The sequence below is a fragment of the Phascolarctos cinereus genome, unplaced genomic scaffold (assembly GCF_003287225.1).
Source record: "Phascolarctos cinereus isolate Bilbo 61053 unplaced genomic scaffold, phaCin_HiC Scaffold_5;HRSCAF=322, whole genome shotgun sequence".
Classification (NCBI taxonomy): Eukaryota; Metazoa; Chordata; class Mammalia; order Diprotodontia; family Phascolarctidae; genus Phascolarctos; species Phascolarctos cinereus.
The window spans coordinates 366,358,142-366,382,687 of record NW_027555958.1 but is presented as its reverse complement, the minus strand read 5'-3'; the positions used below and the strand labels follow the sequence as shown (position 1 = coordinate 366,382,687).

The window sequence follows — 24,546 nt, the reverse complement described above, 5'->3', positions numbered from 1 at the left end:
GTAAAACAACCTGGGCATGAACTATGTCTCTTACAGTCAGTCATTCAGTCAGTCAAATAAACATTTCTTAAACACCTACTATGCACCAGGCACTAAGTTCTAGTTCATGCTAAGTTCTGGGCTGGGAATACAAGTACAAATATAGCCCCTGATTTCAAGACACTAAAAAGGAGGGGAGGGAGGCCTGGAGAAAGTACCTGCTTGGGAGCATGGGTGCCCTCCTTAAATGAAGAATTTGAGAGTTTTTCATTCTCTAATCAAGGAGAGGAATGAAGGTATTGATGAGCCTTTGAGTATGGAGGCTAATGAATATTACAGGATGGGCTGTTAACAAGCACTTGTTAAGCATCTAGTTAAGCATCTGTTAAGCACTGTAACAAAAGTGAGAGTGAATCTGTGACCTTAAGCTAATAATTTCTCAGACCCTCAGTTGCCTCATCTTTAAAGCAGTCTTGATAATATTTCCTACCTGACAAGGTGGTTATCATTTTTTAAGCACCTACTATGTGTCCAGGTGTTGTGTTAAGCCTGGAGATACAAAGAAAGGTACATACTCTCTCCCTCCAAAAGAAAATGTCCCTGCTATAAGAGATTTCGAAGTCTAATGGGGGAGACAATATGCAAACAATGGCATACAAACAAGACTTAAGATGGGATAAACTGGAGAGCTTCGTAGTCACTAGCATTAAAGGGGGAAGGGGATCAGGAAAGGCTTCTAGCAGAAAGTAAGATTGTAGCTGGGCCCTGAAGGAAGCTATGAGTTAAAAATGAATAGGGAGAAAATTCCAGACACAGGGAACAAGCAGTGAAAATGCAGAGATGGGAGTTTCTGGTGCAAGGAGGTCAGTATCACTGGACTGAATGGTTGGGAGAGTAAGGTGTAGGAAAATTGTAAAGGTAGGAAGGGCTCCAGTTATGAAGCGCTTTGAAAGCTAAACAAGATTTTTATATTTGATCCTGGAAGTAATAGGAACAATTGAGGTTTATTTATGTGACTTGGGTGGGGTGGGGAGAGCAGTGCTAGGGAGGGTGACAAGGTGAGACCTGCACTTTTAGACTATCAGTTTGACTTGAGGAAGGCAGACCCACCAGCTGGCTGTTGTAATGGTCCAGGCACGTGGTAATGAGGGTCTGAACCAGGGCAGTGCACCAGGGGAGTAGGGGGAAGTGTGAGAGATGTTAAGAAGATAGACTGGAGATAGGATATTGGGGGCAGAGAGATCTGTTGAGAGACAGTGAGGAAAGCACCTTGTAAATCTTAGAGCATTTATATAAATGTGAGTTATGTTTTTGTTCTCAGTAAAGGAGAAAGTAGCCACAGCCGCAGTGCTACAGTGCACTATTTGTTTTGTGTTACAGCACCATAGGGCAAGTCTTTTCAGTCCATATTTTAACTTCTGATCTCATAAGATTTAGGGACAGCAAATAGCTCCCTTCCCCATTCCAGGTATCCCTTTGTGATAAGCCAGTAGAGCCCTGATTGGGAAAAATTGCATCATACTCAGCTCATTGAGATTTACTTGGTCTTAAAAAGTGTACTCTTAATTATATTCTTAAGCTGTCTCAAAGTCACGGGGACTAGTAGTTATACTAATGTTGGACTGACTGGTTTTATAAAGTATTCATTTCCATGACTGTCCCCCAAATTTATTCTGGATTCAGTAATATGGTCCTTTCCTCTTTTATCATTTTCTATCATAATGTATAATAATCTCTCTCTTTAATCAAATAGAATCAATTAAATGCCCATACACTCCTGGTTTGAGGCACTGATAAATGTTTCATGAGCCATTGAACTATACCTGTTTCCTCCCCTTGATGAACTTCCGTCTATTCATCTACAGGAAATGCCATAACAGGAAAAAAAAGGCTTTCTTATGGGGATGAAGTTGATTTCGAGTAGAGTTGGTGGAGAATCTTTAGGGGAAGAAAGTAGGCACAACTTCCTCTAATAATAGGTATGATAATAATAGCTGTGATAATAACAGTGAATGTTCATATAGCACTTTAAAGTTTGCAGCACACTTAACATGTTATTTTATCTTCACAACAGCCCTGGGATGTAGATATCAATATTATCCCTATTTTATGGGTGAAGAAGCTGACGCTGAGGAGAGGTTAAATGATTAGGCCAGAGTCACAGTAGTGAGGCTAGTAAATTTCTGAAACAGGATCTGAACTCAGGTCTTCCTGACTCCAAATCCAGAGCTCTCTTCCCCCAATTTTTTCTATTGTGGCGCCCCCAGAATAGTTATTTGCTTTATGTAGAGCAGATAAATGATATCTGTTGTTTTCTGTCCTGGTCAAACCATATGTGAAATATTGGGTTGGATTAGGAAACCTCTGAGGTCCCTTCTAGATCTGAGATCTTGTGATTGTTTGACATAAACAATATCACTGAGATGAGTGATTTCCAGCTGTGGTAGATCCTGCCTTACTTCATGAAAATGGGGCAATACCCCCAAACACCTTCATGTGGTTATAGTTTTGCTTAATCCTCCAACACAGACTATCAGAATACTTTAAAGTGAAATAAAAGGATATTGGAAAAAGGGGGCCCAGAAGGTGTATTTGCCACATGGCAAGAAGGATATTGCTACTAAAGCAGAATGATTAGATTTCTCTGTTCTTTAATCTTCAGCAGGATTCTTGCAGCTGTGGCAAGTAATGGTCTTTTACGACTTCAGATATTATGGTACTATATCATGCATATTTTTCACATGCATGGGAACCTTTTCTGCTGTGACTTGCTGGGGCTCAGAGTCCGTCTGCACATTTGGAATGCATTGCAGATAAAAAGAAACAGCAGATTTGTAGTTGAAATTTACCAATGAACCAAAACCATCATCTAGTACCTCTTTAAAAAAAATCCCAGAAACACAGGTCCACAAAATCATCCTCTTCAAATGTTGAATCAGATCTGTTCTCCAACAAAAAAGTTACCTCTGACTGAAAAGTGGTATGTCCCTGTTTCTGGGACAGTCAGGGTTTTTAATCAAATTCTGTGTGATCATTGACAGGGCACTTCACCTCTTCTTTCATAAAGATGGAGGTGATACTAGGATTGTAGCTGGAAGAGACCTTTGAGAGAATCTGTAGCCAACCTATTCATTTCACAGGTGAGGAAACTGAGGCCCACAGAAGCATTGATTTTTCCAGTGTTGCACAGAGATCCTCTGATGTCATAGCCAGTGTTCTTTCCATTTCACCATGCTTTTTTTAATCAATTTTTCCCCTTGGGGAAAAAAAGTTATGTAGTTCAAGGTAATTAAGCAAAGCTAAGCGAAAGAATAAATTGCTTTTAGACGTTAAAAAGCAGAGAAGAGTCTTAACTTGAGTTTGCTACGTGTTTTAGATTTCACCAGAACCAGAGCTACTGTGATAAGAAATGTAAAAGGTTCTGTCCTGGTGGATAAAATGCTGGCTTTGGAGCCAGGAAATTCAGAGAGATAATATATGTAAAAGCACTTTGTGAATCTTAAAATGTTCTTTAAAGGTCTACTTTATTATCACTCCCCTGTACTTAGAGAACTCTAGAAAGACAACTGTTTTTCAGCCTTTATCTTGCATATCTTCAGACTCCACAATCTTTTTTGGCTCATGCTGCCAGAAAGTGAAAATTTGAAAGTATTTATGATAGTCATTCAAATCCTCTTGGATGGTTATTCTTTCACTATTGTAAACATTACTTTTTACAGCTTTCAAAACTCTTAGACCCTTTGTAAATCCTTTTAAATGTCCAGGACTAAATGGTATGGTTTGGCAATAATCAGTGCTTTAGTAGTCTTAAAGGGTATACATAATCTAGTAAGGAACATGAAAGACCTATTTGAGAACTTGGGATGATAGTTAAAGATAATTTCCAAGAAAACTTTGTATAAAATTATCATTGCCCAACTATCATCCGGTCTCTTTAATTTGAGCCCAGTTCTCCTTTGTTGTGAATTTACAATATTTTGTGCCATATTTTGGAGATTCCAAAGTTACTCTCCCCCAGTTTTTGCCTTTTAAACAAAATGGGACTTAACAGTACTCAGGCACCAGTATCTAGTCTGAAGTTGGTACTGCTGGCTTGTCTTGGTAACTTAGACTCCCCTTTTTTTGACTAGGTGTGATATCCCCTTTCTGTTTATTCACTCAAAGACAGCATAATATCCTTACAGTTTTTATACCACCTTGCTGTTGCTGGGATGTGGAGGAGGTGAATAATTTTTATTAGCATAGGCTTAAAAGGTTTAGAGCAGAATGGTCCCTTAAAGATATTTAGTTGAACTTTTTCATTGTATAAATAAGGAAACTGAGGCCCAGAGAGGTCATAGATGACCAAATCCATATAGCTTGACCAACAAGAAGAGCTGGGACATGAACCCACGGTTTTAGATTCCATATCCAGTGCTTTTCCTGTTACACCATTAATTTTTAAAGTTTTTTTTAGCTTAATAACCTTCAAATCTCTCTTCCAGCTCCAAATATTCTGATTCTTAAATAATTTTATAAAAGCAAATTATTACTGTATCTGTTAACTCAGGCCTCTTGTATTTCCCTTTAATGACACTGTTATGTTCATCTGCCTAAACTCAGAGGAAAGGTCGGTGTTACCTGAGCATCTTGTCTTGACTTCCGCTTTCTCTTTTGCACTATAGCAGTGCTACTAAAATATGCCACTGCTGGGGAGAAGTCCTGGAATTCCAAGTGAAAATCTGCTGGACTTTTCACTAGTTGATTTTAAAAATTAAAGTTTTTCCAAAAGTTTAATTTACTCTTAAGGGTTGCTAAAGTTAAAAAGAAACCCTAACTTAGGGCCCTTCTTTTCTTGATAAACTCTTAATTCTTTGCTGATTGTGGCCTGATCTAGGGAGTGGAAGTGCCTTGAAAGTTTTCCTAATTTAATGTTGGAACATGATTATTGAGATATTTCCTCTCTTGATCACCCCTATTAAACACTAAAAGCATTAAGAAGAATTCACATGTAACACTTTGGGGTTGCAAAGCAGTTTACATACATTATTTCATTTGTTCTTCACCACAACCCTATGAGGCAGGTGCTATTATTATTCCCGTTTTACAGATGAGAAAACTGATAAGTGGTTCACTCAGGGTCACATGGCTAGTAAGTGTCTAAAGCAGGATTTGAACTGCACTTTCCTGACTCCTAGTCTAGCATTCTTTCCACTGTCACCTTGCCTTTCTAACTAACACCGCATGGGGCAGCTAGGTAGTGCAGTGGCCCTGGAGTCAGGAGGATCAGAGTTCAAATAGGGCCTCAGACACTTGACATTTACTAGCTGTGTGACCCAGGGCAAGTCACTTCACCCCCATTGCCTAGCAGAAATAAATAAAGAAGTAACATTGCAGGTGACACAGTTCCTTTTTTTGGTATCACAGGTGCTCTATTGGTAACTTCCTTAATTATTTGATAGTACAGTACTAGGCTGTAGGAGGTTGATTTTGATTGATTTTTCCCAACAACTCTAAAAGATAGATCAAGTTTTATTATCTTTGTGTTGCCAGTGTGGAAACTTGGAGCAAGAAAGAGTTCTGTTTATGCAACAGCAGCTTTGATGGAAATATCCCAATTCTTTTAAAAAAAAAAAGCTATCCTAGGATCACATGTGACTCTAACCCTTTTGTTCTTACAGCCTTAGGTTTGAGCCACCTGATCTAAGCAAGATTCCTGGGTAGCAAGTCAAATGATCCTCTCCCATCCATGACTTTACAAAAATATCAGTTTTTAGCTAACTGAGATGATGTTGCCTTAAATAGTGGAAGTTTGTGGAGGTCACAAGCAAAAGTATATCTGCAAACTACATCACTGATGATAGGAGTAGCATGGCAGGATTGAGAAAGAATACCTAATTAGCAATTAGTCACTAAATTTTAGAGCTGGAAGGAACCTCAGAGGCCATGCTCTCTTGTTTGTGAATCATTTCTAGAACCAAAGAAAGAAGAAAAGAACTCATGTGTACAAAAATATACGTAGCAGCTCTTTTTGTGGTGACAAAGAACTGGAAACCAAAGGGCAGCCCATGAATTGGGGAATGGCTGGACGAGTTGTGGTAGATGATTGTCATGGAATACTATTGTTCTATAAGAAATGACAAGCAGGATGTTTCAGAAAAAGCTGGGAAACTTTCTATGAACTGATACAAAGTAAAACGAGCAGTACCAGGAGAATAATTTATATAGTAACAATAGTATTGTAAGGACAAACAACTCTGAAGGACTTAGGAATTCTGATCAACACAACAAACCACTACAATTCCAGAGGATTCAATATGAAGCATGCTACCCACTTCCTTATAGGTGATAGACTCAGAAGGCAGATTGGGACTTTTTAAATTTTTGGACATGGCCGATGCAGGAATTTATTGCTTAACCAAATATGTTTGTAACATGTTATCTTGCTTTCACAGTGCTGGGGGGGGGCAGATAAAATTTAATTTTAAAAAGAAATTCATAAAAAATATAGTGATAGAATATTTAATTCATTGCATTTTTTTTTTTGCAACTCAAAAAAAAAACCCCAATCTTCTCTAAAGCATCTCTGAGTGGCTAGCCAGACTCTTTTTAAGGAAAGAGTTCTGAATCATTTTTGTGTTATGGACACCTTTCAGCAGTTTGATGAAGCCTATAGCCCCTTTTATTGACCCATATAATAAAATAAAACAAAATGCATATAATCTATTATATTCAAATACAGTTATCAAAATATAGTTTTTAAAAGTTCATGGATTCCCTGTTAAGAACCTTTGATTTCAAACTTTCAGTGATGGGAAACATTACCTTTTGCAATAGCTTTCGGACAATTCAGGTTGCTAGAAAATTTTCCCTTATGTCTAGCTGAAATCTGCCTTTGTTTGTTCATTCACTCATTTATTTATTGATTGATTGAGACTGGGTCTCCTCATCTGGTCCAGGCTGGAAGTGCAGCAGCCCCTCATTTGCCCCATCCCACTGCTGATTAGCACAGAAGCTTTGACCTGTTCCATTTCCAACATGGCCCATCACTTTGCTCCTAATGCTAGACTTAGTTTGGATGCTCTTGTAGCTTAGCACACACTATGGCTTAGAATTCTAGAGTTCTAATGAACCGCCGGCCTCAGTCTCCATAGCAGCAGAGATTGCAGGCATGTGCCACCCCACCCAGCTGAAATCTGCCTTTCTATAACTTCCGTTTGTTCCACCTAGTTTTGCTGTCAATAGTAAAACAAAACAAATATAATCCCTTTCCCACCAGTCAGTTCTTCAACTACTTAAAGAAAGCTAGCATAACACCTTTAAGTATTGGCTTTTCTAGGCTAAATATCCCTGCTGACCTCAACTGATCTTCTTATGACATGGTTATCAGTCCCCTTGCCAGGCTAATCATCCTCCTTGAAAGTAAAGGGTTTAGAGCTTAAAAAGACCTTAAATATCCCTTCATCAAACCATTCATTTCACGGATTAAGAAACTGAGTCTAAGAACCAGGGCCATACCTAGGTTGTAAACAGCAGAACTGATATTTGGACCTTAGCCCTCTTGAGTCCCTAATCTACTGTCCTTTCCATGAAACCATGCTGCCTGTTGTCAAAGCTCTTTCAGAAATGTACCCAGAACTGAACTTGGTAATCCAGATGTGGTCTTACAAAGACAGAAAACAGCGGGATTGTCATTATATCTGTTGTGAATACTAGACTTCTATTATCCTAACATGGCATCAGCCTTTTTTTTCTGCTAGGTCATACTCTTAACTCTTACAGGGTTTGCAGTTCACTTGAACCCCCAGATTACTTTTCACAGGAATTATTAACTAGCTTTGCTTCTGCCATTTTATGCTTGTTCTTTTTGAGCTCAAGCTCAAGACTTTACAATTTATCATGATTCGGTTTCATCTTATTAGCCTCTGGGTCCACTATTAAATCAGTCAAGATCTTTTTAGATTTTTGGATATTTTAGTAGCTATCCCTCCCAACTTTGTCACCTGCAGATTTGTTCATCATGCCACATATGCCTTCATCTACGTCATTAAAAAAATCTTTAACACAGTAGACCAAAGAACTGAACTTTGGGGCATACTATTATAAATATCCTGTCTAACATTACTCTATTTGACTCTGGGTCCAGTCATTTAACCAGTTTTGAATCCACCTAACTATATAGTCATATAGTACTTATCTCCCTCGCTTAGAAAAGATATGAGAATGTCAAATGCCTTGCTAAAATCTAGTTTATTGGGTCTATGGCATTGTTCCGATATGCCAGTCTGGAAACGATGTCAGAAAAGGGAAATGATATTAGTTTGCAATGACCTCTTCTTGGTGAATCTCTGGGTTTCTTCCCTTTTCTAAATGTTTACAAACTCTCCTGTTAGCAATACTTTCGTGAATTTATGCTCTTGTAGGTGTGAATACTCTTCTCGTTGGTACACATCACAATGCATCCAAACCTCCTTATCCCATGTAATTTTTGTCCAGGGCTTCCCCATAAATCTTCCTGGGTATAAGAGGCCTTTCTCTGATATTTCTATTATCTTGTAGATAACATGCAGCCCTCAGGTAGTCTTTCTGCTGCCCTTCACTTATATTATGTAATTAGTCCCCACCTTTTTCTAGCCATACGTATCCTTGAGGTCTTTTTAAGACATCATATCTTTCATATAAATTCTTGTTGGTAATATGAGGCAGGTTTCTTATGCCCAATGTGTTACATCTTTTCATTGTTCTTTGGTTCACCTCTAATTTTGATTTTTCAGAAATCGTGGTTTTCCATGATTCAAAGCCATCTAGCCCTAATGGAAAGATATTGGTGTCAAAAGCAGCAGGGCTATCAAAAGTTCTGCCTCTGTTCTGCAAATGATATTCAGCTCACTCTTATTTCTCTTGTTTCGTTCTGGACCCTGTTCATTGACCATTTACAATGCCTATCCAAGATACATGTACTGATGGACTTACTTGGTGGGCTGCCCAACCAAAGGCAGGGCAGTGTTCGTTTTTCATTGATTTTGTTTTCCAGTGTGGATGGCTAATCTAATTCTTTTTAATAGCGTCTTCTAATATTTTGCCAGGAAACCTGGCCGTATTTATCTTCCCCTTTTTGATTGGATGGCTGTGCCCAGAACTTCCATTAAGGGAGGGTACCCAGGCCAGCTTTGTCGTTTTTCTTTTACTCTCCATACTTTCTCCCCTCTGCTGCAAGGCCAGATACCTTAATCACCCTTCTCTACCCCCTTTGCAGCTTCCTTTGTGTGCTGTCTTCCTCATTAGACTATAAGCCCCTTGTAAGTCTGTCTTTCTGTTTGTGTATATTCCTATGGCTTAGCACGGATCCTGGCATATTTTTTTGTTGTTCAGGCATGTCTGACTCTTTGTGACGTCATTTGGGGTTTTCTTAGCAAAGATACTGGAGTGGTTTGCCATTTCCTTCTCCATTGGCACATAGTAAGCACTAAATAAATGCTTATTTACTGATCTTGACTGAAAGGACCATAAAATGTGGAGACCAAACCCTTCAGTTTGCAAGTGGGGAAACTGAGGCCCAGAAAGATTAAGTGATTTGTCTAAGTAACAAAGCAAAGCCAGGATCTGAGCACAGCTCCTTAGACTCCAAATCCTGTGCTCTTTCTCCAACACAATGCTGCCTTAATCTGTGGCTTACAAAAGAGAATTCCCATCAATGTTAGAAAAAGATGATGATCATAACTATACAGCTGAAAGAGACCTCAGAGGCTATCTAGTCTAATCTTTTCTTATTTTTACAGATGAGGAAACTGAGGCCTGAGAAAGTTAAATGACTTGCCCAAGGTCACACAGGTAATAAGCATGAGAAGTGGCATTTGAACCTAGGACCTCTGATTCCAAAGCCCATAACCCTCTCCCTTCACCATGATGATGAACAATTCTTCTAAAAACACCCGAAAGAGTTGTACCTAGGGAGAAGTTGTTAGATAGATAACTGGTCTGCTGCTGTCTGCCATAAAAAGATTACAATGTTCTTCCTTCAGAACCTGCAGTTTCTGTAGGTTGACTTCTTGTTTTTTCTCCATGTGAGGAGGAGGGGCTGTCTTCATTTGCCTGAAGGCTAGGCTAGAGTAGGGGAATAGTCTCTTGCTATACAAGAGATTTAGGAAAACTAGGTTATTCGAGGGTTGAACCCGTGAGTTTGACCTCATAAGCCCCGAGTTTTAACTGCGTGAGCTAGTAAGGCAGCCAGAGCCACACACTTCATTTTGTGCAAGCTCTGGACAGGGTTCCCATTGCTTAGCATACTCCTTCTCAATTGCAAAGGCATTCACAAAGACACAATAGAAGAGAAGGAAATCAGAGCTCTTCAAGACTCCTTTAAAGAGCAAAAATGTGCCACCGAATGGGAAAAATAACACCAAAAAAACAAAACAAAACAACTTATGGTTTCAGGCAAACAGCTTTCCTTTAGAGTCTGCTCATTCATAGAGAAACCAGCTGTGACTCTCAGGAACTTGGGCAGCCTTCTAGCTACCAGCCATCACCCCTGGCTCCTAGTACCTCCCTCCTCATAAATCGCCTTTGTATTTACTTTTTATAGTTTATTTTGTATACCTCTTTTTTCTGTGTATAGATATACAGCCCCCCCCCATTGATTACAACCTCCTTGAGGGCAGGGATGAGCTTTATAGGCTATCTAACGAAACATATGTGGTGATGTCTAGAGTATACATTTTTAAATGCTTGGATTTTCTTGTGTGGCTGGTTAGGCCACACTCTTGAGTGATTATGGATCTCCTCCAAGAGGCTCTGCCGTGTTCTGGGGAGCGGCATCTGCAAACAGGAGGATCTGGAGGGCCTCACAGGGTAGATGGAATCCTCCTTCCACTTGAATTTAATGCTATATCTTTTGCATGACCGTGCCAAATGCTTTTGGCAAGCTTCCGTCTCCTTTAGGCATCACCTGACCAGAAAGTTGTCAGACGAGGTTATCTGTGTTGTTGTAGACTTTCAAGGAGTCTTGACTAATTTTGATCTCTGCATAGGAAGTAGCTTGTTGAAAGAGAGCCTTTGAGGCAGCACATGGTACAGGGCTTAGTGTCGTGTCTGGCATATGGTAAACGCTATATAAATTGTTAGCTATTCTTATGATTTTTACAGAATTAAATGCTTTTTATAGTGAATGAGCAAATAGTGCAGTGGGACTTGTACTCTGTATTTTTCAGTCAGTTTTGTAATGGCAAGTATGTGATCTGCTGTGAAATAATACATCACGTGAAATTTTTGAGAATAAGAAACATTCTATGTCACCAAATGCAAAATGACAAAAGAGCCAGCTGGTTTCAGGGTTAAATGTTGGATGAAACCATCAATTTCTGTCCAAAGTAGATTTGTTTTGACAAGTTCTCTAAGTATTTCAGCCCTTCCGAGAGCTACTTCCCAACTTTAGATTTGAGGAATGCCCTGACTTGTGGCAGAATTTTTTCTGAGTGGCTAGAGATTCCTTGCCTAGATTTCAGATCAAGAGCCTTACCTTCAATGAATGCCTTCCCCACAAGAATGAGAAAAACCCTTCCCCATCTGGCTTCTGAAGATTTCTTCTGAGCTTCAGGATTAAACAACTTGTCTTCTTCCATCTCTTGGAGATTTTGTTGTCTTTAATCTTTTAAGTGTAACTTTCTTCTGACTCATTCCTATTTGTCCTGCTAGCTTCTTTGAGAGATAATTTAGTATGATGTCATAGCTGGGCTTGGAACTAGGAAGACCTGAGTTCCAATTACTTCTCTGATGCATACTGGCTGTGTTCCTGAGCAAGCCAGTGAATAACCTTTTGGGACCCTAGGAAACTTTTTAAGTTGCAGAGAAGGATAGATAAATAGATAGGTAGGTAGATAAATAAACATACACATATATACACATACACATATATACATATATAATTTACTTCATTAAATATTTTCCAGTTGTAAAAATTTTAACATTGTAAAAATTTTTTTTTGAGTTCTAAATTCACTGTCTCTGAACCCCCCTCCAGAAAAGAAGCAATATGATTTTGATTATACATGTGAAGTCATGCAAAACATATTTCCGTATTAGCCATGTTGCCAAAAAGAAAACACACACAAACCCCCCCCCCGAAAAATAAAGTAAGAAAAGTATGCAGAGAAGATTTGATCTTCATCTGTAGAGGGAGTTTTCTCATCTGGGAGTTCCCTGTAATCTCTACAATTACAGGTCTGGTCCCTAGTCTTGGTTTCCTTGTAGTCAATTCAGCATTTGGTTATGGTCTGGTCTTTAAAATAAATTGGACTTTGCTTGTTACCCTAGCATGTCAATTGGACCACAATCCTTTGTAGACATTCCAGTAGCCTTAAGCCCTGTATCATCATTATCATCTCAGCATGAAGGATTCTCTGCAGACTGAAATCTTTTTTTCCTAGAGCTACAAATTAGAAGAGACCTCAGAAGTTGTCTATCTCAAACTATACTTGCAAAATAGTAAAAAAAAATCCAAGTTATCTTCCATTAGTTGCTAAAATTACATAGGTAGGTTATACAAGGATAATGTATCTACAGCTGGAAGGGATCTGAGAGGCCATGTACTGTGGCCCTTACCAGGTCACTCTCAAATTTCATTGATAAAATGGGGACAATAGAACTTGTCTTTCAGGGTTGTTCTAAAAATTAATTAAGATAATGCGTGTAAAATTATTTATAATACATAAAGCATTATATACATGCAGCTACTACTGCTATTATTATTATTAAAATCTGTAATTTTGTTAGGCTAGAGACCTTCAAGGCAGATTGCAACCTATGGTCAGTCCAAGGCAATTGCCTGAAACTTATAGGAGTTAAGGTATTTGCCCATGGTCACATAGCTGGAAAGTGTCAGCTAGGGGATCTGAAACCAGGTCTTCCTGACTTTAGGTTCAGCACTCTTTCTATTATATACATTGTGACTAGGTGTGTAATACATATATTTATTAAATTCTTCAATAAAGAGAATAAAGGCATTTTATTTAACTTTTCATTTATTAAAGGAATATGTTATCAAGAAATATATTTAAAGACACTTAAATATTATACAAAGAAATATAATAATAAACATGTAGGAAGAGAAGATAATCATTGTGGTTATTGAACTTTCTTACTAGTTTTTGTTTTCTTAAGAATCAGATGTAGAGAAAGACCGCAAATCAACCAATTACTTTGCTTTGACTTTATCGTCTAAATTTGTTGTTCGTGTGTCTGACTCTTCATGACCCCATTTGAAGTTTTCTAGGCAAAGATACCTGAGTGGTTTGCCATTTCCTTCTCCAGCGCATTTTACAGATGAGGAAACTGAGGCAAACAGGGTTAAGTGACTTGCCCAGGGTCACACAGCTGATAAGTGTCTGAGGTCAGATTTGAACTCGGGAAGATGAGTCTTCCTGACACCAGGCCCTGGCACTCTATCCACTGCACCACCTAGCGGTAATTAATAATGTAATTTAGGTAGTGAAAAGAATATTAAACTTGGAGTTAAGTGACATTTGAAGTCCACCTCAGATGTGAGCTGTGTGACTCTTGGCCAATCACTTCACCTAAGTCTCAGTTTACTTATCTGCAAAATGCGGGAAATAATACCTGCTGCCTCACCAAATGAGATCATCTATATAAAGCATTTAGCCATTCTGAAAAAAAAGAAAAAAAGTATAAATGCCAGCTATTATTCTTCCCAGCAATGATTCGGAAAGCAATTAAAATTCAAAGTCCTGGCTAGTGATGTTTTTCTTCTTTTTGGCTAATAAATACCCTTAAGAGGAGTTACTTTGGTATTTCATTTCAAGAAATTTTTGTTAGAAAGAAAATCTGATTGCTGTGTCTTCAGATGTTGAGAAAGCTTTGCTGGCTTCAGGCTCTCTCTGACAAAACATTTCCACAAATATCGCACTGCAGTTTTGGCAAACCGTTCTCTGATCCGAGCCAATCGATAAACCCAGTTTTTAATTGATTGATGTTCTGCTTCTGGACAGACCTGAATTTTCTATTTTGCTTTTTGGGGAGCCAGTCAAGCTGTGCTTCATTTTTGTTGTCAGACATAGGCAAATTTGAAGAATTTGATCCACTTATTTTTATGAACAAAACGGTGTCCTTTGCATTGTCCCTACTCATTTTTTAAACTCCCATATTTTGTTAGTCATTATGTTTCTCAAAAAGATACACTAAGTAGATCCTTAAAACATAAGGCTATAATTATTGTAACAACTACCTGACACCACTGGGGGAAAAAAACCCCCAAATGATTATCTCCCACTGCCAAGGGGTTTGGTGGCTGATTGCAAACCCTGGTGCTCTGTCATGCCTAAAGATACAAGAAGATCCCTGCTTTCTCAAGTCTGTGGTCAACTAGACTTTCCCACCCAGGATAAGTGTTTGTGTCTGTTCACACAGAATTAAGGGATAAGTCTTGCCTCCTCTGTCAAAAGTCAAGTTTTTTGTTTGTTTATAGATTTTTAAAAGTAAGGACCTTTGGCAATGGAAGTTGTACAGATTGGTAAAAATTAGTTGCCATTGGTACAGAATCAGTAGTGGGTGTCATAGAATCACATCTTTACTTTAGAACTGTCATGAAACTTAGAGAGCTTCTAGTAGTCCTTCTTTTGTATCATAGTCCTCTTTGGCAGTCTCATGAAGCCTGTGGACCCCTTCTCTAAATAATATCCTAAAATACTGTTCTGAGATGCACCTGCGTCCATGGTAGTTTAGGTTCAATACTTAAAGTAATTCACATAAAGATCATTCAGTAATTAACAAGAGGAAATTTACTAAATCATAACAGGATGGTCAGCCAGGACAGACATTGAGGACAGGTCGGTTGATCATTGTCTGAGTTATCTATCATGATCCACCAGCCAGGAGTCAGAACATGCCTGGAACTCCCCATCTTGCACTTGGACCACCAGAAGTGAGGTCAGCAGTTTGAGCCTTTAGTCCCTTGAACCAACCAAATTTCAGTACCTTTTAGGGGGAAAAACTAGCCTCACTTTTCTAGATGCAGGGATTGGAATATTATTCCTATCACAGATTCAGAAAATAAAATACATAGGATTTCAAAAGAAAAAATATTTTATTAAAATATTTTAGTTATTAAATATAAATACATTTAGTTATTAAAATATTTTAAAACTAAAATATTTTTAAAAATCAAGTTCACAGCCCACCCCCCAGGTTGAAAAGCCATGTTGTAGTCTAACTCCATCATTTTACAGATGAAGAACCAGGGGTCCTGAGAATTAAATTACATAGGGAGCAAAACATTGCTCTAATCCAGGGGTGGGGAGCTGGCCACATGTGGCCTTAAGGCTGCAGGTTCCCCCTGATCTAATCCAGTCCCTGTCCAGAATCTTCAGCAAGTATTCATGCAGCCTGTGGTTACTTTAAGGCCTTCTACTGAAGCAACTCACAATTCCTTTCCAAGGCACAGCCTAGTCTACTCTTAGACAGTTCATCAGTAAAATGGGGTAAAATAGCACTTCCCTTGCTCACATCAGAGGCTTTCTGTGAGGAAAGTGCTTTGTAAACCTTAAAGTATTAATTACAGAATGTAAACTGCTTAAAAGTAGGGCTTGTCTCATCCTTTGTATCTCCAGTGCCCCAGCACATTGAAATCCTGGAACATAGAAGGCACTTAATAAAAGGTGGTTGTTGAGGGGCGGAGCCAAGATGGTGGAATGAAAGCAGTGACTTGCTTGAGCTCTCCCCCAAACCCTTCTAAATACCCATAAAAATGGCTCTAAACAAATTCTAAAGCAGCAGAACCCACAAAAAGACAGGGTGGAACAAATTTCCAGCCCAGGACAACCCGGATGATTGATCAGAAAGGTACGTTGTGTTGGGCTGGGAGAGGAGTGCAGTGCGGCTTAGGTGTACAGGCCGCAGCAAACCTGGAGCAGGCCTCAGAGGACTGAATCGAGGGCAGCCATGGCAGTTTCCAGACTCCTCAATCCACACATGCCAAAGACAACTTAGAAGGTCAGTGGGAAAAGGCTGTTTCTGTGGTGCTGAGAGAGGAGTGTGGGGTCTCAGCTCCATTTCCCCCAGAGCGCTGCCTGGGGGGAGGGGGAGCAGCTGCCTCCTGAGCTTCTGGCCCACATACTGAGGGATAATCAAGTGGCTTATCAGAGGGGAATTGCAGGGATCTCTTTGCCAGTGCCAGAGACAGGAATCTCTTGCTTTGCCCGTACTTGGATCTGGGGCACAGTTCTGGGTGGCGGTTCTGGGGTGAGGAAGAGCGCTTTCGCTTTCGTGGTGGAGCTTGTAGTGGCTGTGAAGAGAAAATCCTCCTCACAGTTACAAGACAGAAAGGAGTATTTGTGGTCACTAATAGACCAGAGCACAGGCCAGGAAAGGAGTAAACACCTCACCCCTTATCATACCACCTTGGAAGAACTGAAAATTTACAGATCCCTACAAGTATCTCTGAAAATAGCTGTAAAACCTCTGAAGCTTGGGACAGTACATTCTCCACATTGGAAGCAGACTCTTACCTTAAAAAAGAGTTTAAAACTCAAGTAATTGGCCAGGATCATGAGCAAGCAGCGCAAAAAGAGACTATATTATCTTACTTTGGTGACAAAGAAGATCAAAGTATACAACCAGAAGAAGACAACAGAGTCAAAGCTCCTACATCCAAAGCCTCCAAGAAAATTATGAATCAGTCCCAGGCCTTGGAAGAGCTCAAAAGGAATTTTGAGAAGCAAGTAAGAGAAGTAGAGGAAAAACTGGGAAGAGAAATGAGAGTGATGCAAGAAAATCATGAAAAACAAGTCAACAGCTTGCTAAAGGAGACCCAAAAAATACTGAAGAAAATAACACCTTAAAAAATAGCCTAACCCAAATGGCAAAAGAGGTCCAAAAAGCCAATGAGGAGAAGAATGCCCTAAAAAGAAAAATTGGCCAAATGGAAAAGGAAGTCCAAAAGATTACTGAAGAAAATACTTCCTTAAAAATTAGAATAGAGCAATTGGAAGCTAGTGACTTTATGAGAAATCAAGACACTGTAAAACAAATCCAAAAGAATGAAAAATTAGAAAATGTGAAATATCTCACTGGAAAAACAACTGACCTGGAAAATAGATCCAGGAGAGAGAATTTAAAAATTATTGGACTATCTGAAAGCCATGATCAAAAAAAGAGCCTAGACATCATCTTTCAAGAAATTATCAAGGAAAACTGCCCTGATATAGTAGAACCAGAGGGCAAAATAGAAATTGAAAGAATCCACTGATCTCCTGAAAGAGATCCCCAAAGGAAAACTCCTAGGAATATTGTAGCCAAATTCCAGAGTTCCCAGGTCAAGGAGAAAATATTACAAGCTGCCAGAAGGAAACAATTCAAGTACTGTGGAAACACAATCAGGATAACACAAGATTTAGCAGCTTCTACATTAAAGGACCACAGGGCATGGAATATAATATTCTGGAGGGGAAAGGAGATAGGATTACAACCAAGAATCACCTACCCAGCAAAACTGAGTATGATCCTTCAGGGGAAAAAATGGTCATTCAGTGAAATAGAGGACTTTCAAGCATTCTTGATGAAAAGACCAGAGCTGAATAGAAAATTTGACTTTCAAATACAGACTCAAGTGGAACATGAAGAGGTAAACAGGAAAGAGAAATCATAAGAGACTTATTAAGTCTGAACTGTTTACATTCCTGCATAGAAAGATGATATTTATAACTCATGAGACCTTTGTCAGTATTAGGGTAGTTGGAGGAAAAAAATTATATGTATGTATATAGATATAGATAGAGATAGAGGACACAGGGTGAGTTGAATATTAAGAGGTCATATCTGGAGAATAAAATTAAGGGATGATAGAAGATTATACTGGAAGAAGGAGAAAGGGAGAGGTAGAATGGGGTAAATTATCTCACAAAAAACCCAGAAAAGTCTTTTACCGTGGAGGGGAAACAGGGGAAGGTGAGAGGGAATGAGTGAATCTTATTCTCATAGAATTTGGCTTATGGAGGGAATAACATACACATTCAATTGGGTATGGAAATCTGTCTTACCCTACAGGAAAATAGGGGGAGAAGGGGACAAGAGAGCAAGAGGATGATAGAGAGGAAGGCAGATTGGGAAAGGGGGTAATCAGAAGCAAATACTTCTGAGGAGGGACAGGGTCAAAAGAAAGAATAGAATAAATGGGAGGGCAGGATAGGATTAAGGGAAATAGAGTTAGTTTTTCACAACATGTCTACTATGGACATGTTTTGCATAACTGCACATGTATGACCTATATTGAGTTGCTTGCCTTTTCAATGAGGGTGGGTGGAGAGGGAGGAAGGAAGAAAATTTGAAACCTAAAGTTTTAAAAACATATGTTTAAAAAAATGTTTTCATATGCTACTGGGAAATAAATACAGGAAATGGGGTACAGAAGTCTATCCTGCCCTGCAGGAAAATAGAAGGGGAAGGGGATAAGAGAAGCAGGGGAGAGACAGAAGAGAGGGCAGAGTAGGGGAAGGGATATTCAGAATGCATGCCATCTTGGGGTGGGGGGAGGGGTGAGATGGGGTGAAAATTTGGAACTCAAAATCTTGTGGAAGTAAATATTGAAAACTAAAATAAATTTATATATTTTTTTAAAGAAAGGTGGTTGTTGAGTTGTTGAGGTCCTTCATGACTTCACTTGGGGTTTTCTTGGCATGGATACTGAAGAGATTTGCCTTTTCCTTCTGTAGCTCTTTTTACAGATGAAAACTGAGGCAAACAGGGTTGTTAAGGGACTTACCCAGGGTCACACAGCTAGTAAATTGTCTCAGGCCAGTTTTGAACTCAGGAACATGGCACCTAGCTGCCCCTGAAGAAAATCCTACTGATCAATTAATTAATTAAATGATGGAAATATGAGCCATTATTGATGATATGACACTTGAAGTCATCATCATGTGTAGAGCTGTCCTTTTTTTTAAAAGTGGATTCTTGGGGAAAAGGAGCTTTTCTGTTTTTGTTGATGTTTAGATCATGTGAAAGAATCTCCAATAATAGGCTAAGTATTGACTAATATATTTGCAGTTCTTCCATGGGCTTAGTTTCCTTTTAACCATTATTAACACTATCTTAAGAGTCTTTATAGGAAAACTAGAACAGGGACACTTTTTAAAAAAATTATTATTTTTAGGTAGTTGGGGTTGAGTGACTTGCCCAGAGTTACACAGCTAGTAAGTGTCAAGTGTTTGGTCTAAGGGCAGATTTGAACTCAGGTCCTCCTGACTTCAGGGCTGGTGCTCTATGCACTGCGCCACCTAGCTGCCCCAGGGACACTTTCTAATTTTAGCTGGGATTCCATCAGCTGTGCATCTTATTGCTTGTTACTTCTACACGTTTGCAGATAATACAGTTGATGCACCTACCTAACAAAGGTGTTAGAGCATCCTGAAGTACCTCCTTGAGGAATCTAAAGGAGGCCAAATGTTGATCACAAAATCTCAGAGTTAGAAGATTCCTTTTTGTTGTATCGTTCAGTCATTTTCAGTCACATCTTACTCTTCATGACCTCTTTTAGCATTTTCTTGGCAAAGATACTGTAGTGTTTTGCCATTTCCTTCTCCAGCTCACTTTATACATGGGAAACTGAGGCAAACAGGGTTAAGTGACTTGCCCAGGGTTACACAGCTAGTAAGTGTCCAAGGCCAGATTTGAACTCAGATCTTCTTGACTCTATCACTCTATCCACTAACTACACTGAACTGTTCCACTCAGCTCCAGCTGAGTTCATAGAAGGGACCATCTAATCCAGTCTGTACCAAAAGGGGAATCCTTTTTACACCACACCTGAAAGGCAGCATGGTGCTGTGGAAAGAGACATTGGACAGGTTGAATGACTTGCCCAGGGCTATATAGCTAGTCTGTATCAGAGGCAGAAGTTGAACTCAGGTCTTCCTACCTCCAAATCCAGCATTCCAGTCAGTACCCCAGTGATGTCAAAACTCAAATAAAAAGGCATCCCTGCAAGCTGCACATGGACTCGGGAAACCTCAAATTAACATTATCTGTGTTTTATTTATTTTTTAACATTTACCAGTTATATTTTAATCTGGTTGGGCCTTGGGCCGCCATTTTGCCACCTCTGGGCTATATCATGCTGCTTCTCAAAAGTTCAGAGAAGGCAATGGACAATGTGGACTGGAATAGTTAAAAAGAAGTCTCAGTGAAAGAAATGGGACTCGAGGTTGAATTTGAAGAATAAGATCTCAAAAAGAGAGGGCATTTCATGTACTTGGTTCAGAGCCTTGCACATACATCTTTATTGAACAGTGGTAGGAATGTGCATGACGCCTCTGTGAGGGGCACAGTCACTCCGCCTAAAGGGCAGGGGTCTGAGTTACAGGAGTAGTGACTGGGTAGCAACTCTAGACCAGTTGGAGTAGGTTTATCCCTGAAGGAGTAAGCAATCACTGAAAGTTTTTGGAGAAAGGAATGATGTAATGAAAGGTATTTAGAAGTCACAGAGTGCTAGAGCCAAAAGGGATCTTAGACCTGTTAGTCTAACACTGTCATTTTTCATATGAGGACACTGAGGTGCAGAGTATTTGGGACTTGCCCAAGGTCTGACAGCTAGTGAGCTGTAAGGTGAGACTCCCTTCCAACTTTTGCCTTTCTGCTGCTCAGACCACTGGGCATCACTCTCTCTAAGACTCTAAGTTACATTTTTAAGAAGGTGTTTACACAAAGATGTGAACCAAACAAAAGGAGCCTGGCTTAATGCTCTGCAGAATAAAATTTAGTTCAGTAAATAGTTTTGAATGTCACTGGCTATTGTCAATCAACAAATGCAGCACCCTCCCCCTTTTTAAAAATAGATATGTTCTTTGCTTCAGAGTAGTTATTAAAATCTCTAAGGATCAAAAGAAATCTAAAAATCACTGAAGTATATATAATCAGACTTTTTAGCTGAAAACTACAAGTATTTGTTTAAGGAAATTGCTAGCAAGTGCTTTGGAAAAATCCATAACCTGGCATTTCACACTGGAAAATAACCAAGGAGATCTAGTCTGCTGTTCTAGTGAAAGGGGGGTGTGTGTGTGCAGTATCTGTGAATTAGAATTAAGAGGGCATTCTTTGTCTCTAATATTTGATGGGAGCATATGCAACTTGGAAAAGGAAGAAGGGAGAACATATCAGGGGTGCCTGCAAAGCAGCTGACCAAACATCAGCTCACCTGAAGCTTGGACTCTGCAGTCACCTGTGTGTTTTGTTATTACTCTGCAGCTAGAATGTTTGAGAGGAATACTGGAAGGGATATTCTAAGTGATATTAGGTGAACTCTTTTCTTGGTAGGGCAGCAACACATAAATAAGAACTAGAGATATTATTATTTGCCCTCCCCTAAAAAAAAGGCTACTCATGTTTCTATAGAAGAAAGTGAGGATAACAGTTGTCTTCATCACTATAGAAGAATTCAGGGAAAGGAAGAGAAGGAAAATAATAATTATTTTTTAAGGTGAGACAGAATAACTTTTTTCTAAATGATAGAAAAGCCTATTTGAAGAACTTCTGTATTGGGGTTATACAGTGTTTTTAAAGAATTATAATTTTGATATTGGAAAGGATATACTGTAAGAGCAGAGGAGGAAGCTACAAGATTTAGAAAATGCTGCAGGTGCTTTAAGAAATAGATGAGAACCAATTTACACTCTTGCTTAGTGACACAAAGATAAAAGTCTGCAGAGCTGGGGTCTGAATTATCACACACTCCTGATCAGTGAAGTCAGAATGAATGAAGCTTCACCTCTTATCATTCAGGGGCTGAGCTGACCACCAAGCCCTGCTTCCTCCCCATAAATCATGGCATCAGTTCCAATAGTTGAGAAAACCTATTAGTGTCTACCTTAATGTCCTAAAAGGTACCTGCCTCCTATAGAGGAACTGGACTCTAAATTTTAACGAGCTCAAGAACAAAGGTCCGCATTAATATAAACGTATAGTAAGGCCCTGTTATAAAGCACCCTGCTGCACACACGGGTTCAGTTACACCGTGGATTTTAAATTGTGCATCTCTCTCACTATATGACACAGATGGTCTATAGCACAAGTATTGTCCTTGTCCTTAATATCATTCATAATAATAAAATTCTGTATTCCTCAACTTTTATTTCACTCAAAAATAAGATTGAACAGCCTATTTATACAGTGCCATGAGAAATGAGAGAGCTTAATTTTGTTTCCTTTTTTTTTCTTATTTCTTAGGTTACCTTGCAGACCTAAGCTCTTTTCTGTTTTCATTTGCCGGGGTCTACAGACCCTGCCTGTCAGTTCTCATCTCCTACCACCTTTGGTGAAAAGTCATTGTTATTGCAAACCCCCTTCCATGTCAGTATCATTTTCTTTCATGGCAAAACCTGCTAAGCTTCATTTCAGAAAGTGTTTGGTGCTTGTATGATCAGATTTCTTTTTATCTAGACCAACAGCACCTGTGACAATCAATGCCTTAACTAGCAGGATTTGTTAATTACATCGTAGACTTTTGGGGCTTCATGGCTTTGGAATTTTAAAAGCAAGGACATTAATCACCTTGTATATCTTTGTTTTCTTTCAGTTCAAACTGATTTCCTTGGACAGTGGTGGCATATTCCAAGTTGTTTCTAATAGTAGCGAGTCTGTATTTTTCCCAGGGCATCATCGCCTCTCCTCCCTCCCCCAACATTGTTTATGTGAACGTACCTTAAGAGTTCAAAGACACCTTGATGCCAGCGGGGGAAAGAGGAAATGTGCCTGTAAGACCAGGGCTTTGGAAAGACAAGATAAAATCCTGTAAAAGAGGAATAAGGCTGTGATTTAGTAGTTTGTGCCCCATTCCCACCCTTGTCTTTTTTTTTTTAACCAAAGGGCAACCTGAAATATTTCAAACTAGATCTATCTTTAAAAAAAAAATAACCCAACAAACATGCTGGAATATAAAAGGTCAGTTTTGCTTCATTGTCCCAGATGGGAAGAGGAGGCAGAGGAGGAGCTAGCAGGTTGATGCAGTGGGACAAGAGTCTATAATATTCAATCCTAAATCCTCAGCCAGGAGCCAGGAGCAGAAGAATGATAGGAACCCATAGCTTCCTCTTTAAAATCTGGTTGCCAGGATACTTTCCTTATGAACTAAAAAGATACTGTAAGCATCTGTGTTTATTTCCCAAAATTCAACTACTGTATCTAAGCAACTTAATAAATCAAATGTAGGCAGCTCAGCCTTTCAGAATAGTTATAATCTGCTTTGCAGAAAATAAATTTCAGTGGCTCCACATTGCCTCCAACATAATAGACAAGTTTTTCAGTTTGGCCTGTAAAACCCCTTCACAACCTGGCTCCAGCTTGTCTTTCCATCTTATGGTATTCCACTTCCTTTCCTGCAGGCCAGCCAGACTGGCCTTCTTGCTGTCACTTATACATAACACTGTGTCCATGCTTTTGTGTTATCTGTCCTCATTCCTCCTTTGTTTCATTTAAGATTCAGCTTAATCACCAACTTGGATGTGACCCCTTTCTTGGGCCCACCCCCCACCCCACCCCAGCTCCTAGTGCCTTCTTTCCCAAAATTATCTTGTATTTTGTGTGTATCCTGTAGAAACCTACTTACTACTTGTTGTCTCTCCCAGGAGAATGTAATCTCCTGCTACACATGGCATAGGGCCCACCTGGCATATAGAAGGCACTTTTAATAGGTGCTTGTTGACTGATTGAAGTGTCTTAAGACTCTTAAATCAGTCACATCACTCTCCCTAACCATCCTTTTAATTAGGAGAGCCTCAAATTAGGCTGCTTATTCATTTATGCAATCAGATTTATTAAGGATTTATTGAACATAACACACAGTACTAGGCTAGGATGTGATTAAATTAAAAATTAAAACCTAGATTTCAGTAGTTACTGGGAGATACTATATAAGCTTAATGTCTCTAGGCCTCAGTTTCTTAACCGGTAAAGTAGATCAGATGTTTGCAAACCCTACAGTCCTGCGAATATGTTTCATAAGCCTTGTATTTATAATTACTGCACTGAAAATTTTATTCCCCCTATGCAGTTTTCAGGGATTTGACATTCAGAAAATTCATTCTCCTGGAAAATAGTTTGAGTAAACTTTTCCAGATAAAACTTCCCTGTCAGCAATATCAAACATTTTCTCCACTCTCCTTATCCCACTCACTTACCAGCTCAATGAGGCTTTATTTCAAAGCTGAGATATTAGAACTATGAAAGTTCAGACCTCTTCTAATTACAAAAAAAAAAAATTAAAAACCTTGAGACGATTAGTCAGATAATTCAGGGCAAAAAGTTTTGGGTCATATTTTTTCCCCAGAGTGTTTAACACAAAAGCAGACTTTTGCCTGTATTAGTGACAGTAATTGCCTCAGGTTTCTCCTCTGCTTGACAGAAGAGAACTAGCCGGTGAGATCCTTAAAGTGATAATCAGACAACCAGTTGGTAGTGAGCACCAGCTGATGAACTCTGTGGTAAGATACTCTTAAAATACTGGTATTTAGGGATAAGAACAATCTGGCCAGAGTCAGCATTTTGTGCTACAGTGAGAGATCTGCAGTATTACATCACTGTGTACATAGAGGC

General features: G+C 39.2%; 1 protein-coding gene across 4 annotated transcripts in view; it reads left to right on the top strand.

Annotated features, from left to right (window-relative positions):
- SMYD2 (SET and MYND domain containing 2) overlaps positions 1 to 24,546 on the top strand; it is an 83,667-nt gene that overhangs the window by 3,266 nt on the left and 55,855 nt on the right. The window contains exon 1 of one of the 4 annotated variants that reach the window (XM_078156314.1): positions 9,730 to 9,789. The exons of the other annotated variants lie outside the window; for them this stretch is intronic. Within the exon in view, the coding sequence (XP_078012440.1) occupies positions 9,767 to 9,789 (23 nt within the window). The 5' untranslated portion in view covers positions 9,730 to 9,766. Of the gene's footprint in view, positions 1 to 9,729; positions 9,790 to 24,546 lie in introns of those variants that run through there. 4 annotated transcript variants of the gene reach the window in all.